The 16,806-nt window shown below is 48.0% G+C and overlaps 1 protein-coding gene across 4 annotated transcripts in view; it reads left to right on the top strand.

Annotated features, from left to right (window-relative positions):
* Positions 1–16,806, top strand: part of TACC1 (transforming acidic coiled-coil containing protein 1) — a 270,095-nt gene that overhangs the window by 236,543 nt on the left and 16,746 nt on the right. For 2 of the 4 annotated variants that reach the window (XM_063931611.1, XM_063931610.1), the window contains exon 7: positions 15,679–15,774. The exons of the other annotated variants lie outside the window; for them this stretch is intronic. In XM_063931611.1, coding sequence (XP_063787681.1) covers positions 15,679–15,774 — 96 coding nt within the window. The remainder of the gene's footprint in view (positions 1–15,678; positions 15,775–16,806) is intronic. 4 annotated transcript variants of the gene reach the window in all.

Here is a 16,806-nt window from a genome sequence, read left to right as displayed (position 1 = left end):
GAGACTCTTGATAAGGATACTATTTTATTGACCCTAAGGCATATAAAAGATGCGGTCTTGTATATGAGGGATGCTCAAAGAGACATTAGTTTACTGGGTTCCAGGATAAACGCTATGTCTATTTCTGCTAGGCGTGTCTTATGGACCCGACAGTGGACTGGTGATGCCGACTCCAAGAGACATATGGAGTTGTTGCCTTACAAGGGTGAGGAATTGTTTGGAGAGGGACTCTCGGACCTCGTGTCCACGGCTACGGCAGGTAAATAATTTTTTTTGCCATATATTCCCTCACAATCTAAGAAAGCGCCTCATTATCAAATGCAGTCCTTTCGTTCCAATAAAAGCAAGAGAGCGTGTGGATCGTCCTTTCTTGCCAGAGGTAAGGGCAGAGGGAAAAAGCTGCACAACACGGCTAGTTCCCAGGAACAGAAGTCCTCCCCGGCCTCTGCAAAATCCACTGCATGACGCTGGGGCTCCCCTGAGGGAGTCTGCTCCTGTGGGGGCACGTCTTCGACTGTTCAGCCTCGTCTGGGTCCACTCACAGGTGGATCCATGGGCAATAGAAATAGTTTCCCAGGGTTACAAGCTGGAATTCGAAGAAGTGCCTCGCCGGTTTTTCAAATCGGCCCTACTGAAACAACCCCTGGAAAGAAGGGAGATAGTGTTACATGCGATTCACAAATTGTGTCTTCAACAAGTGGTGGTAGAGGTTCCCCTGCTTCAAAAAGGGCAGGGGTACTACTCAACTCTGTTTGTGGTTCCGAAACCGGACGGTTCGGTCATATCCATTTTTAATTTAAAATCCCTGAACCTTTACTTAAAATGGTTCAAGTTCAAAATGAAATCGCTCAGGGCGGTCATAGCCAGCCTAGAAGGGGGAGATTTTTTGGTATCTCTGGACATAAAGGATGCATACCTGCATGTCCCCATATATCCTCCTCATCAGGCGTACCTGAGATTTGCGGTACAGGATTGTCATTACCAATTTCAGACGTTGCCGTTTGGGCTTTCCACGGCCCTGAGAATTTTCACCAAGGTAATGGCGGAAATGATGGCGCTCCTGCGCAAGCAGGGTGTCACAATTATCCCGTACTTGGACGATCTCCTCATAAAAGCGAGATCACGGGAGATGTTGCTGAACAGCGTATCACTTTCACTGAATGTGTTACAGCGACACGGCTGGATTCTCAATATTCCAAAGTCGCAGCTGAATCCTACAACTCGTCTGCCCTTCTTGGGCATGATTCTGGACACAGACCAGAAAAGGGTTTTTCTTCCGACGGAAAAAGCGCAGGAACTCATGACTGTAGTCATGAACCTGTTGAAACCAAAACAAGTGTCAGTACATCATTGCACTCAAGTTCTGGGAAAGATGGTGGCAACATACGAAGCCATTCCATACGGCAGATTCCATGCAAGGACTTTCCAATGGGACCTATTGGACAAATGGTCCGGGTCGCATCTGCAATTGCATCAGCGGATCACCCTGTCCCCCAGGGCCAGAGTATCTCTCCTGTGGTGGCTAAACAGTGCTCACCTTCTAGAGGGCCGCAGGTTCGGCATTCAGGACTGGATCCTGGTGACCACGGACGCGAGCCTCCGAGGTTGGGGAGCAGTCACACAGGGAAGAAATTTCCAAGGACTTTGGTCAAATCAAGAGACTTGTCTTCACATCAACATCCTGGAACTAAGGGCCATATACAACGCCCTACATCAAGCGGAGATCTTACTTCGCAACGACCAGTTCTGATCCAGTCAGACAACATCACCGCAGAAGCTCATGTAAACCGCCAAGGCGGCACAAGGAGCAGAGTGGCAGTGGCGGAAGCCACCAGAAGTCTTCGCTGGGCGGAGAATCATGTAAGCGCTCTGTCAGCAGTGTTCATTCCGGGAGTGGACAACTGGGAAGCAGACTTCCTCAGCAGACACGATCTGCATCCGGGAGAGTGGGGACTTCATCAGGAAGTCTTCGCGCAGATTGCAAGTCGGTGGGGACTACCCCAAATAGACATGATGGCATCCCGTCTCAACAAAAAGCTACAAAGGTTATTGCGCCAGGTCAAGAGACCCTCAGGCGGTAGCTGTGGACGCCCTAGTGACACCGTGGGTGTTCCAGTCGGTATATGTGTTTCCTCCTCTTCCTCTCATACCCAAGGTGTTGAGGATAATAAGAAAAAGAGGATTGAGAACAATTCTCATTGTTCCAGATTGGCCACGAAGGACTTGGTATCTGGATCTGCAAGAAATGCTCACAGAAGATCCGTGGCCTCTTCCTCTAAGGCAGGACCTGTTACAACAAGGTCCCTGTCTGTTCCAAGACTTACCGCGGCTGCGTTTGACGGCATGGCGGTTGAACGCCGGATCCTAGCGGAAAAAGGTATTCCGGATGAGGTCATTCCTACGCTAATAAAGGCTAGGAAGGACGTGACGTCTAAACATTATCACCGAATATGGCGAAAATATGTTTCTTGGTGTGAGGCCAGGAATGCTCCTACGGAAGAATTCCATCTAGGCCGTTTTCTTCACTTCCTACAAACTGGAGTGAATTTGGGCCTAAAATTAGGCTCAATTAAAGTTCAGATTTCGGCCTTATCCATTTTCTTTCAAAAGGAATTGGCCTCTTTACCTTAAGTACAGACTTTTGTGAAGGGAGTACTGCATATTCAGCCTCCTTTTGTACCTCCGGTGGCGCCTTGGGACCTTAACGTGGTGTTAAGTTTCCTTAAGTCACATTGGTTTGAACCACTTAAAACAGTGGAGTTGAAATATCTCACTTGGAAGGTGGTCATGTTGTTAGCCTTGGCTTCGGCTAGGCGAGTTTCGGAATTGGCGGCTTTATCTCATAAAAGCCCCTATCTGGTTTTCCATATGGATAGAGCGGAGTTGCGGACCCGTCCTCAATTCCTACCTAAGGTGGTGTCATCCTTTCATATGAACCAACCTATTGTCGTGCCTGTGGCTACACACGACTTGGAGGATTCCGAGTCCCTTGATGTTGTTAGGGCTTTGAAAATTTACGTGGCCAGAACGGCTAGGATCAGAAAAACAGAAGCATTGTTTGTCCTATATGCAGTCAACAAGGTTGGTGGCCCTGCTTCAAAGCATACTATTGCTCGCTGGATCTGTAACACGATTCAGCAGGCGCATTCTACGGCAGGATTGCCGTTACCGAAATCGGTTAAGGCCCATTCCTCTAGGAAGGTGGGCTTGTCTTGGGCGGCTGCCCGAGGGGTCTCGGCACTACAGCTGTGCCGAGCTGCTACTTGGTCGGGGTCAAACACCTTTGCAAAGTTCTATAAGTTTGATACCCTGGCTGAGGAGGACCTCCTGTTTGCTCAATCGGTGCTGCAGAGTCATCCGCACTCTCCCGCCCGTTTGGGAGCTTTGGTATAACCTCCATAGTCCTTACGGAGTCCCAGCATCCTCTAGGACGTTAGAGAAAATAAGATTTTAAACCTACCGGTAAATCTTTTTCTCGTAGTCCGTAGAGCAGTGTTTCCCAACCTCGGTCCTCAAGGCACACTAATGGGCCCTACACACTGGCCGATATTTTGAAAGATATGAACGATCTCGTTCATAAATGAACGAGATCTCGTTCATATCTTTCAGTGTGGAGACTTAAGCGATGAACGATGCGCGTCCCCGCGCTCGTTCATCGCTGGTCTCCTGTCGGCTGTGCATGCAGGCCAATATGGACGATCTCGTCCATATTTGCCTGCACGTCTATGGAGCCGGGTGACGGGGGGAGTGAAGAAGCTTCACTCCCCCCGTCACTGCCCCCCCCGCCGCCGGGTCGCTCGTCGGCCGTATCGGCCGTCGGGCACCTCGGCCAGTGAGTAGGGCCCATAACAGTCCTGGTTTTAGTGATATCCAGGTTTGAACACAGGTGACTTAATTAGTACCTCAGTTATTTTGATTTAACCATCTGTGCTGAAGCCTGGATATCACTAAAACCTGCACTGTTGGTGTGCCTTGAGGACCGTGGTTGGGAATGCCTGCCGTAGAGGATGCTGGGCGCCCGTCCCAAGTGCGGACTACTTCTGCAAGACTTGTATATAGTTATTGCTTACATAAGGGTTATGTTATAGTTTCATCGGTTTTGGGCCGATGATATGTTGTTCTTCACACTGTTAACTAGATAGTATATCACAAGTTATACAGTGTGGATGGTGTGGACTGGTATGAATCTTGCCCTTGGATTACAAAAATCCTTTCCTTGTACTGTCCGTCTCCTCTGGGCACAGTTTCTCTAACTGAGGTCTGGAGGAGGGGCATAGAGGGAGGAGCCAGTGCACACCCAGAGTCAAAGTCTTTCTTAAAGTGCCCATGTCTCCTGCGGAGCCCGTCTATCCCCATGGTCCTTACGGAGTCCCAGCATCCTCTACGGACTACGAGAAAAAGATTTACCGGTAGGTTTAAAATCTTATTTTTTTTTTAGGTACAGAACACATGCTCCTTTCTTCCATAGGAGACCAGTGTGGTCAGTATGGAAGTATGACAGTGTTCCCTGACGCTGGTATGTTTCTCCCAGGCTGTCTGCATCCTCACAGACCGTAATGCTTAAACTCTGTTCCAAAATATGGGAGGAAACTTTATATTATTAACATTTATTGCAAAGAGCAACCTTAGCTTACATGGTGGCTAAGGCTGTCCCTGCTGCTTCACACTGTTATAACACTATGCTCAGGGACTGGCATTCGAAGAGGAGAGAATGAGATGCAAAGTTCATGGCCTGATAGAGGGAGAGGTTAGGACAAAGCTGCGCCTGTGGAACCTAATGGCTGTTCATGTGCTACCTCCCTGTGGAGGAGGCAGCACTCAGCCCATGTTACAGATGCCGGCATCTGCTGCCTACTTGTCCCTGAGAATTTGTGCCATTTTTTTTTTAATGAGTAGCTTAATATACAGACGCTTCAAGATTGTAGTTTTAGCATCACTGTGGTTAATTGTAGTAATCTGGCAGTTAGTCTCCTTAACCCCGTATTCACAGTATGCATGACCTGGATATTGGTGGTCATTCCGAGTTGTTCGCTCGCTGCTATTTTTTGCAGAATTGCTAACGGGCTAAAATCCGGCAGTTCTGCGCATGCGTATGCACAGCAGGGCGCACGCACTAAGCAATTTTACACAAAACTATGCTATTTTCTCTATCGTCCTAGTGGATGCTGGGGTTCCTGAAAGGACCATGGGTAATAGCGTCTCCGCAGGAGACAGGGCACAAAAAGTAAAGCTTTACGATCAGGTGGTGTGTACTGGCTCCTCCCCCTATGACCCTCCTCCAAGCCTCAGTTAGATTTTTGTGCCCGGCCGAGAAGGGTGCAATCTAGGTGGCTCTCCTAAAGAGCTGCTTAGAAAAGTTTAGCTTAGGTTTTTTATTTTACAGTGAGTCCTGCTGGCAACAGGATCACTGCAACGAGGGACTTAGGGGAGAAGAAGTGAACTCACCTGCGTGCAGGATGGATTGGCTTCTTGGCTACTGGACATTAGCTCCAGAGGGACGATCACAGGTACAGCCTGGATGGTCACCGGAGCCTCGCCGCCGGCCCCCTTGCAGATGCTGAAACGAGAAGAGGTCCAGAATCGGCGGCAGAAGACTCCTCAGTCTTCTTAAGGTAGCGCACAGCACTGCAGCTGTGCACCATTTTCCTCTCAGCACACTTCACACGGCAGTCACTGAGGGTGCAGGGCGCTGGGAGGGGGGCGCCCTGGGAGGCAAATGAAAACCTTTTTTGGCTAAAAATACCTCACATATAGCCTCCGGGGGCTATATGGAGATATTTAACCCCTGCCAGAATCCACTAAAGAGCGGGAGACGAGCCCGCCGAAAAAGGGGCGGGGCCTATCTCCTCAGCACACAGCGCCATTTTCCTCACACAGCTCCGCTGGTCAGGAAGGCTCCCAGGCTCTCCCCTGCACTGCACTACAGAAACAGGGTAAAACAAGAGAGGGGGGGCAAAATTGTGGCAAAACTATATTATTAAAGCAGCTATACAGAGATCACTTATTATAAGGCTATCTCTGTCATATATAGCGCTTTTGGTGTGTGCTGGCAAACTCTCCCTCTGTCTCCCCAAAGGGCTAGTGGGGTCCTGTCTTCGTTAAGAGCATTCCCTGTGTGTCTGCTGTGTGTCGGTACGTGTGTGTCGACATGTATGAGGACGATATTGGTGTGGAGGCGGAGCAATTGCCAAATATGGGGATGTCACCTCCTAGGCCAGAGATTCCCAACCACGGTCCTCAAGGCACATCAACAGTGCAGGTTTTAGTGATATCCAGGCTGCAGCACAGATGGTTAAATCAAAATAACTGAGCTACTAATTAAGTCACCTGTGCTGAAGCCTGGATATCACTAAAACATGCACTGTTAGTGTGCCTTGAGGACCGTGGTTGGGAATGCCTGTCCTAGGGGGTCGACACCAGAATGGATGCCTTTATTTATGGAATTACGGGATAGTGTCAACACGCTAAAGCAGTCGTTTGACGACATGAGACGGCCGGACAATCAATTAGTGCCTGTCCAGGCGCCTCAAACACCGTCAGGGGCTGTAAAACGCCCTTTGCCTCAGTCGGTCGACACAGACCCAGACACAGGCACTGATTCCAGTGGCGACGGTGACGAATCAACCGTATTTTCTAGTAGGGCCACACGTTATATGATTTTGGCAATGAAGGAGGCGTTGCATATTGCTGATACTACAGGTACCACAAAACAGGGTATCATGTGGGGTGTGAAAAAACTACCTATAGTTTTTCCTGAATCAGATGAATTAAATGAGGTGTGTGATGAAGCGTGGGTTGCCCCCGATAAAAAAATGCTAATTTCAAAGAAGTTATTGGCTTTATACCCTTTCCCGCCAGAGGTTAGGGCGCGCTGGGAAACACCTCCTAGGGTGGACAAGGCGCTCACACGCTTATCAAAACAAGTGGCGTTACCCTCTCCTGAGACGGCCGCACTTAAAGATCCAGCAGATAGGAGGATGGAAAATATCCAAAAAAGTATATACACACATGCAGGTGTTATACTACGACCAGCTATAGCGACTGCCTGGATGTGCAGTGCTGGGGTAGCTTGGTCAGAGTCCCTGATTGAAAATATTGATACCCTGGATAGGGACAATGTTTTACTGTCTTTAGAGCAAATAAAGGATGCATTTCTTTATATGCGTGATGCACAGAGGGATATCTGCACACTGGCATCACGGGTAAGTGCTATGTCCATTTCGGCCAGAAGAAGTTTATGGACGCGACAGTGGTCAGGCGATGCGGACTCAAAACGGCATATGGAAGTTTTGCCGTATAAAGGGGAGGAGTTATTTGGTGTCGGTCTATCGGATTTGGTGGCCACGGCTACAGCCGGGAAATCCACCTTTTTACCTCAAGTCACTCCCCAACAGAAAAAGACACCGACTTTTCAACCGCAGCCCTTTCGTTCCTTTAAAAACAAGAGAGCAAAGGGATATTCATATCTGCCACGAGTCAGAGGAAGGGGGAAGAGACAGCAACAGGCAGCTCCTTCCCAGGAACAGAAGCCCTCCCCCGCTTCTACAAAAGCCTCAGCATGACGCTGGGGCTTCTCAAGCGGACTCGGGGGCGGTGGGGGGTCGTCTCAAGAATTTCAGCGCGCAGTGGGCTCACTCGCAGGTAGATCCCTGGATCCTGCAGATAATATCTCAGGGGTACAGGTTGGAACTAGAGACGGATCCACCTCGCCGTTTCCTGAAGTCTGCTTTACCAACGTCCCCCTCCGACAGGGTGACGGTCTTGGAAGCCATTCACAAGCTGTACTCTCAGCAGGTGATAGTCAAGGTACCCCTTTTACAACAAGGAAAGGGGTATTATTCCACTCTATTTGTGGTACCGAAGCCGGATGGCTCGGTAAGACCTATTCTAAATCTGAAATCCTTGAACCTGTACATAAAGAAGTTCAAGTTCAAGATGGAGTCACTCAGAGCAGTGATAGCGAACCTGGAAGAAGGGGACTTTATGGTATCCTTGGACATCAAGGATGCGTATCTCCACGTTCCAATTTACCCCTCACACAGGGGTACCTCAGGTTCGTCGTACAGAACTGTCACTATCAGTTTCAGACGCTGCCGTTCGGATTGTCCACGGCACCTCGGGTCTTTACCAAGGTAATGGCCGAGATGATGATTCTTCTTCGAAAAAAAGGCGTATTAATTATCCCATACTTGGACGATCTCCTAATAAGGGCAAGGTCCAGAGAACAGCTAGAGATGGGATTAGCACTGTCTCAAGAAGTGCTAAAACAGCACGGGTGGATTCTGAATATTCCAAAATCCCAGTTAATTCCGACAACACGTCTGCTGTTCCTAGGGATGATTCTGGACACGGTTCAGAAAAAGGTTTTTCTCCCGGAGGAAAAAGCCAAGGAGTTATCCGAGCTTGTCAGGAACCTCCTAAAACCAGGAAAGGTGTCTGTACATCAATGCACAAGAGTCCTGGGAAAAATGGTGGCTTCAATTCCATTCGGCAGATTCCACGCAAGAATCTTCCAGAGGGATCTGTTGGACAAATGGTCAGGATCGCATCTTCAGATGCACCAGCGGATAACCCTGTCTCCAAGGACAAGGGTATCTCTTCTGTGGTGGTTGCAGAGTGCTCATCTATTGGAGGGCCGCAGATTCGGCATACAGGATTGGATCCTGGTGACCACGGACGCCAGCCTGAGAGGCTGGGGAGCAGTCACACAAGGAAGAAACTTCCAGGGCGTGTGGTCGAGCCTGGAAACGTCTCTTCACATAAACATTCTGGAACTAAGAGCAATCTACAATGCTCTAAGCCAGGCAGAACCTCTGCTTCAAGGAAAACCGGTGTTGATCCAGTCGGACAACATCACGGCAGTCGCCCATGTGAACAGACAGGGCGGCACAAGAAGCAGGAGTGCAATGGCAGAAGCTGCAAGGATTCTTCGCTGGGCAGAGAATCATGTGATAGCACTGTCAGCAGTGTTCATCCCGGGAGTGGACAACTGGGAAGCAGACTTCCTCAGCAGACACGACCTTCACCCGGGAGAGTGGGGACTTCATCCAGAAGTTTTCCACATGCTGGTAACCCGTTGGGAAAGACCAATGGTGGACATGATGGCGTCTCGCCTCAACAAAAAACTGGACAGGTATTGCGCCAGGTCAAGAGATCCGCAGGCAATAGCTGTGGACGCGCTGGTAACGCCTTGGGTGTACCAGTCGGTGTATGTGTTTCCTCCTCTGCCTCTCATACCAAAAGTATTGAGAATTATACGGCAAAGAGGCGTAAGAACGATACTAGTGGTTCCGGATTGGCCAAGAAGGACTTGGTACCCGGAACTTCAAGAGATGATCACGGAAGATCCGTGGCCTCTACCTCTGAGAAGGGACTTGCTTCAGCAGGGTCCCTGTCTGTTTCAAGACTTACCGCGGCTGCGTTTGACGGCATGGCGGTTGAACGCCGGATCCTAAAGGAAAAAGGCATGCCGGAAGAAGTCATTCCTACTTTGATTAAAGCAAGGAAGGAAGTAACCGCGCAACATTATCACCGCATTTGGCGAAAATATGTTGCGTGGTGCGAGGATCGGAGTGCTCCGACGGAGGAATTTCAACTGGGTCGATTCCTACATTTCCTGCAATCAGGATTGTCTATGGGTCTCAAATTGGGATCTATTAAGGTTCAAATTTCGGCCCTGTCGATTTTCTTCCAAAAAGAATTGGCTTCAGTTCCTGAAGTCCAGACTTTTGTTAAGGGAGTGCTGCATATACAGCCCCCTGTGGTGCCTCCAGTGGCACCGTGGGATCTCAATGTTGTTTTGGACTTTCTCAAATCTCATTGGTTTGAACCACTAAAAACTGTGGATTTGAAATATCTCACATGGAAAGTGACCATGCTACTAGCCCTGGCTTCGGCCAGGAGAGTGTCAGAACTGGCAGCTTTATCTTACAAAAGCCCATATCTGATTTTCCATTCGGACAGGGCAGAACTGCGGACTCGTCCGCATTTTCTCCCTAAGGTGGTGTCAGCATTTCATCTGAACCAACCTATTGTAGTGCCTGCGGCTACAAGCGACTTGGAGGACTCCAAGTTGTTGGACGTTGTCAGAGCTTTAAAAATATACATTTCAAGGACAGCTGGAGTCAGGAAATCTGACTCGCTGTTTATACTATATGCTCCCAACAAGTTGGGCGCTCCTGCGTCTAAGCAGACTATTGCTCGCTGGATTTGTAGTACGATTCAGCTTGCACATTCTGTGGCAGGCCTGCCACAGCCAAAATCGGTAAAAGCCCACTCCACAAGGAAGGTGGGTTCTTCTTGGGCGGCTGCCCGAGGGGTCTCGGCATTACAACTCTGCCGAGCGGCTACGTGGTCGGGGGAGAACACGTTTGTAAAATTCTACAAATTTGATACCCTGGCTAAGGAGGACCTGGAGTTCTCTCATTCGGTGCTGCAGAGTCATCCGCACTCTCCCGCCCGTTTGGGAGCTTTGGTATAATCCCCATGGTCCTTTCAGGAACCCCAGCATCCACTAGGACGATAGAGAAAATAAGAATTTACTTACCGATAATTCTATTTCTCGGAGTCCGTAGTGGATGCTGGGCGCCCATCCCAAGTGCGGATTATCTGCATTACTTGTACATAGTTACAAAAATCGGGTTATTATTGTTGTGAGCCATCTTTTCAGAGGCTCCGCTGTTATCATACTGTTAACTGGGTTTAGATCACAGGTTGTACGGTGTGATTGGTGTGGCTGGTATGAGTCTTACCCGGGATTCATAAATCCTTCCTTATTGTGTACGCTCGTCCGGGCACAGTACCTAACTGAGGCTTGGAGGAGGGTCATAGGGGGAGGAGCCAGTACACACCACCTGATCGTAAAGCTTTACTTTTTGTGCCCTGTCTCCTGCGGAGCCGCTATTCCCCATGGTCCTTTCAGGAACCCCAGCATCCACTACAGACTCCGAGAAATAGAATTATCGGTAAGTAAATTCTTATTTTATTAATGGGTGAACAAAGCTTTTCAATCGCTCTGCTGATCGTAGTGTGATTGACAGGAAGTGGGTGTTTCTGGGCGGAAACTGGACGTTTTCAGGGAGAGTGCTAAAAAACGCAGGCGTGCCAGGTAAAAACGGAGGAGTGGCTGGCCGGACACTAGGCGTGTTTGTGACGTCAAACCAGGAACTAAACGGACTGAGGTGATCGCAATCTAGGAGTAGGTCTGGAGCTACTCAGAAACTGCAAGGAAATACTGAATAGCAGAATTGCTAATCTTTCGTTAGCAATTCTGCTATGCTAAGATACATTCCCAGAGGGCGGCGGCTTTGCCTTTGCATTTCTGCTAAAAGTAGCTAGCGAGCGAACAACTCGGAATGAGGGCCATTGTGCAGTAACCAGAATGCTGAATACAAGTGAGTAATGATGGGGAGCTTTTCTGTTTGTGCAGGACGACAGTACACTAAACGTACCAGGAACTAAAGTCTCCGCTTGCCATTACTACAGAAGTCTTTATTTAAATACACACATTGCTTTCCCCGCAGGTGTGACTGCAGGGCCCTTGTAACAGACACGTTGCCGGACTATATGCATACATACATACATACATACATACATACATACATACATTCATTACTTTCCCTGCAGGTGTGACTGCAGGGCCCTTGTGACCGACACTTTGCCGGACTATATATACACATACGTACATTGCTTTCCCCGCAGGTGTGATTGCAGGGCCCTTGTGACAGACACGTTGCCGGACTATATATACACATACGTACATTGCTTTCCCCGCAGGTGTGATTGCAGGGCCCTGGTGACAGACACGTTGCCGGACTATATGTATACATACATACATACATACATACATACATACATACATACATACATACATTACTTTCCCTGCTGGTGTGACTGCAGGGCCCTTGTGACAGACACGTTGCCGGACTATATGTATACATACATACATACATACATACATACATACATTACTTTCCCTGCAGGTGTGACTGCAGGGCCCTTGTGACAGACACGTTGCCGGACTATATATACACATACGTACATTGCTTTCCCCGCAGGTGTGATTGCAGGGCCCTGTTGACAGACACGTTGCCGGACTATATGTATGCATACATACATACATACATACATACATACATACATACATACATACATGCATTACTTTCCCTGCAGGTGTGACTGCAGGGCCCTTGTGACAGACACGTTGCCGGACTGTGGGGGTAATTCTGAGTTGATCGCAGCAGCAAGTTTGTTAGCAATTGGGCAAAACCATGTGCACTGCAGGGGAGACCGATTTAACATGTGCAGAGAGAGTTAGATTTGGGTGTGGTGTGTTCAATCTGCAATCTAATTTGCAGTGTAAAAATAAAGCAGCCAGTATTTACCCTGCACAGAAACAAAATAACCCACCCAAATCTAACTCTTTCTGCACATTTTATATCTGCCTCCCCTGCAGTGCACATGGTTTTGCCCAACTGCTAAAAAAAATCCTTCTGCGATCAACTTGGAATTACCCCCTATATGTACACATACATACATTACTTTCCCCGCAGGTGTGACTGCAGGGCCCTGGTGACAGACATGTTGCCGGACTATATGTATACATACATACATACATACATACATACATTACTTTCCCTGCAGGTGTGACTGCAGGGCCCTTGTAACAGACACGTTGCCGGACTACATACATACATACATACATATATTACTTTCCCTGCAGGTGTGATTGCAGGGCCCTGGTGACAGACACGTTGCCGGACTATATGTACACATACATACATTACTTTCCCTGCAGGTGTGACTGCAGGGCCCTTGTAACAGACACGTTGCCGGACGATATGTACACATACATACATTACTTTCCCTGCAGGTGTGATTGCAGGGCCCTGCTGACAGACACGTTGCCGGACTATATGTATGCATACATACATACATACATACATACATATATTACTTTCACTGCAGGTGTGACTGCAGGGCCCTGGTGACAGACACGTTGCAGGACTATATATATACATACATACATACATACATACATACATACATACATACATACATACATACATACATACATACACACATATATTACTTTTCCTGCAGGTGTGACTGCAGGGCCCTTGTAACACACGTTGCCGGACTATATATACACTAGTGATGAGCGGGTTCGGTTTCTCGGAAACCGAACCCCCCCCGAACTTCACCCATTTTACACGGGTCCGAGGCATACTCGGATTCTCCCGTATGGCTTGGGTAACCCGAGCGCGCCCGAACGTCATCATCCCGCTGTCTGATTCTCGCGAGATTCGGATTCTATATAAGCAGCCGCGCGTCGTCGCCATTTTCACTCGTGCATTGGAAATGTTAGGGAGAGGACGTGGCTGGCGTCCTCTCCGTTATTGTTGAACTTGATTGTGCTGTGCACTATTGCTTAATTGTGGGGAGGGCTGGGGAGCAGCTGTATATAGGAGGAGTACAGTGCAGAGTTTTGCTGATCAGTGACCACCAGTTATCCGTTCTCTGCCTGAAAAAAACGCTCCATATCTGTGCTCAGTGTGCTGCATATATATCTGTGCTCACACTGCTTAATTGTGGGGACTGGGGAGCAGCTGTATTATATAGCAGGAGTACAGTGCAGAGTTTTGCTGACAGTGACCACCAGTATACGTTGTCTGCCTGAAAAACACTCCATATCTGTGCTCAGTGTGCTGCTTTATTGTATTGTGGGCACTGGGGACCACCAGTATAATATTATATAGGAGGAGTACAGTGCAGAGTTTTGCTGACCAGTGACCACCAGTATATAATATATAGCATTACGGTACAGTAGGCCACTGCTGTACCTACCTCTGTGTCGTCATTAAGTATACTATCCATCTACATTCTATACCTGTGGTGCATTTTAGTTTTGCAGTTTGCTGACACAGTGACCACCAGTATACTATATATAATAGCAGTACGGTACGGAAGGCCGCTGCTGTACCTACCTCTGTGTCGTCATTAAGTATACTATCCATCTACATTCTATACCTGTGGTGCATTTTAGTTTTGCAGTTTGCTGACACAGTGACCACCAGTATACTATATATAATAGCAGTACGGTACGGAAGGCCACTGCTGAACCTACCTCTGTGTCGTCATTAAGTATACTATCCATCTACATTCTATACCTGTGGTGCGCCTCTTTTTCTTTGCATCATGTGCTGTTTGGGGACTATTTTTTTGAAGTGCCATCCTGCCTGACACTGCAGTGCCACTCCTAGATGGGCCAGGTGTTTGTGTCGGCCACTTGTGTCGCTTAGCTTAGTCACACAGCGACCTTGGTGTGCCTCTTTTTTTCTTTGCATCATCTGCTGTTTGGGGACTATTTTTTTGAAGTGCCATCCTGCCTGACACCGCAGTGCCACTCCTAGATGGGCCAGGTGTTTGTGTCGGCCACTTGTGTCGCTTAGCTTAGCCATCCAGCGACCTCGGTGCAAATTTTAGGACTAAAAATAATAGTGTGAGGTGTTCAGAATAGACTGGAAATGAGTGGAAATTATGGTTATTGAGGTTAATAAAACTATGGGATCAAAATGACCCCCAAATTCTATGATTTAAGCTGTTTTTTAGGGTTTTTTGTAAAAAACACCTGAATCCAAAACACACCCGAATCCGACAAAAAAATTTCGGTGAGGTTTTGCCAAAACGCGTCCGAATCCAAAACACGGCCGCGGAACCGAATCCAAAACCAAAACCCGAAAAATGTCCGGTGCACATCACTAATATACACATACGTAAATTACTTTCCTCGCAGGTGTGATTGCAGGGCCCTGGTGACAGACACGTTGCCGGACTATATGTATGCATACATACATACATACATACATACATACATTACTTTCCCTGCAGGTGTGATTGCAGGGCCCTGGTGATAGACACGTTGCCAGACTATATGTCCACATACATACATACATTACTTTCCCCACAGGTGTAATTGCAGGGCCCTGGTGACAGACACGTTGCCTGACTGTATATATACTGTTTGTTGCTTAGGATAGCAGTTTATAGCAGATTAGAAGATTAACGCAGTGTAGCTGGGACGCATTTAAAAAGGATGATCCCTTGAAGGTCATTAGGAGACTGTACTTATCAGTGTCTGGGTGATACTGCCATGTAGCGGAATTCTGGGGCTGCTAATAGTAGTAAGGTCTGTACTAATAGAAATTAATAATCACTGTTCTTTTGAGGTTCAGATCACTCCGCTATATATGACATTCACAACAGCCTCAGTCTGTCTCTTATGTTTTTTCTCCTTATATACCTTCTGGTTTTGTCTATTAAATTCCAGTGAATCATCTAACGTCACAATAGAGATTTCTTCTTTTGTGGTGCGTGTAATGGCAGGCTGTCAGATCATGTATGTTTTTCACAGACGTATATAGTTTGGTTTCCCTCTGCACATGTCCTGGAGTGGAGCACACGCAAGTATAGAAGATTAGGAGTCCTACGCACCTCCGTGACACCTCCACATGCAGCAGAGTGGGGCGTGTACAGTTTGGCTGTCCATGTTACTGCTGAATCCTTATGTCCATCTCAGACATACTGCCGCAGCTTGTGTGGCACTTGGCCTGTAGCCCTTGGTGCATTGGGTGCAGTGATGATGACGGATAGTGAACGAGGGGTTTTCTGTCTCTGCAGAGAAGCTCACTGAGTGTGGGGGCTGGGAGTCCGAGTCCCCTGGATGCCATCTATCTGTATGAACAAGCCGCAGTGCTCACTCTCTTCAGAGAGGAGGTAACTCCCGCCCCATAAGGATACACTGTCGCTGGCCTGTCATGTAGTGCTCATCCATACTCTCCACAGAAACCCATTGCTCTCATCATCATTGGAACCTTGTTAGCATTACAGCATCCCACCAGCTATCTTGCGCTTCATGTTGCCATAAACGTGTTCCTCACAGCTGTATCATTACTGCTGTGTTATGTGCGTCATAGTGGGGATATAGTTTCATACCTGCCAACATGACCCTCTCCAGGAGGGACAACATGCTCTGTTCCTGGACTGCCCTCTTAATGTATGATGATCTAGTTCAGTGGTTCTCAAACTCGGTCCTCAGGACCCCACACAGTGCATGTTTTGCAGGTGACCTAGCAGGTGCACAGGTGTATTAATTACTCACAGACACATTTTAAAAGGTCCACAGGTGGAGCTAATTGTCACTTGTGATTCTGTGAGGAGACCTGCAAAATATGCACCGTGTGGGGTCCTGAGGACCGAGTTTGAGAACCTGTGATCTAGTTATTTGATAAGAAAGGTGTTTCACCACAGGTGATGGCAATCATTAAATAAGAGGGAAGTCCAGGAACAGAGCATTCTGCCCCTCCTGGAGAGTGTCATGTTGGGAGGTATGTAGTTCATACTTGCCTACCTGACTCTCTCCATGAGGGACAAAATGCTCTGTTCCTGGACTTTCCTGGTAATGTATGATTGCCATCACCTGTGGTGAAACACCTTTCTTATCAATTAACTAGCTCACCACAGGTGATGGCGATCATACATTACCAGGAAAGTCCATGAACAGAGCATTTTGTCCCTCATGGAGAGGGTCAGGTAGGCAAGCATGATGTAGTTTTGAGTGGCGTCATTGTGGTCTCCTGCTGTAATGTGTGTGTGACCTCCCTCGGTGCCGGGCACTTCTGCTCTTACATTCATCCAGACATAAATGTCATGGGTTCACCATTGCTGAGTGTAAGCCTTGCAGTGTGTTTTCCCCTCATCCACAGTAAGGCAAGGTGTAGCACATATGGAGTAACCTTGTGTGTCCTC

This window comes from Pseudophryne corroboree, chromosome 6, assembly GCF_028390025.1.
Source record: "Pseudophryne corroboree isolate aPseCor3 chromosome 6, aPseCor3.hap2, whole genome shotgun sequence".
Lineage (NCBI taxonomy): Eukaryota > Metazoa > Chordata > Amphibia > Anura > Myobatrachidae > Pseudophryne > Pseudophryne corroboree.
Note: the sequence above shows the minus strand (reverse complement) of the source record. Positions and strands in the feature narration are given on the sequence as shown.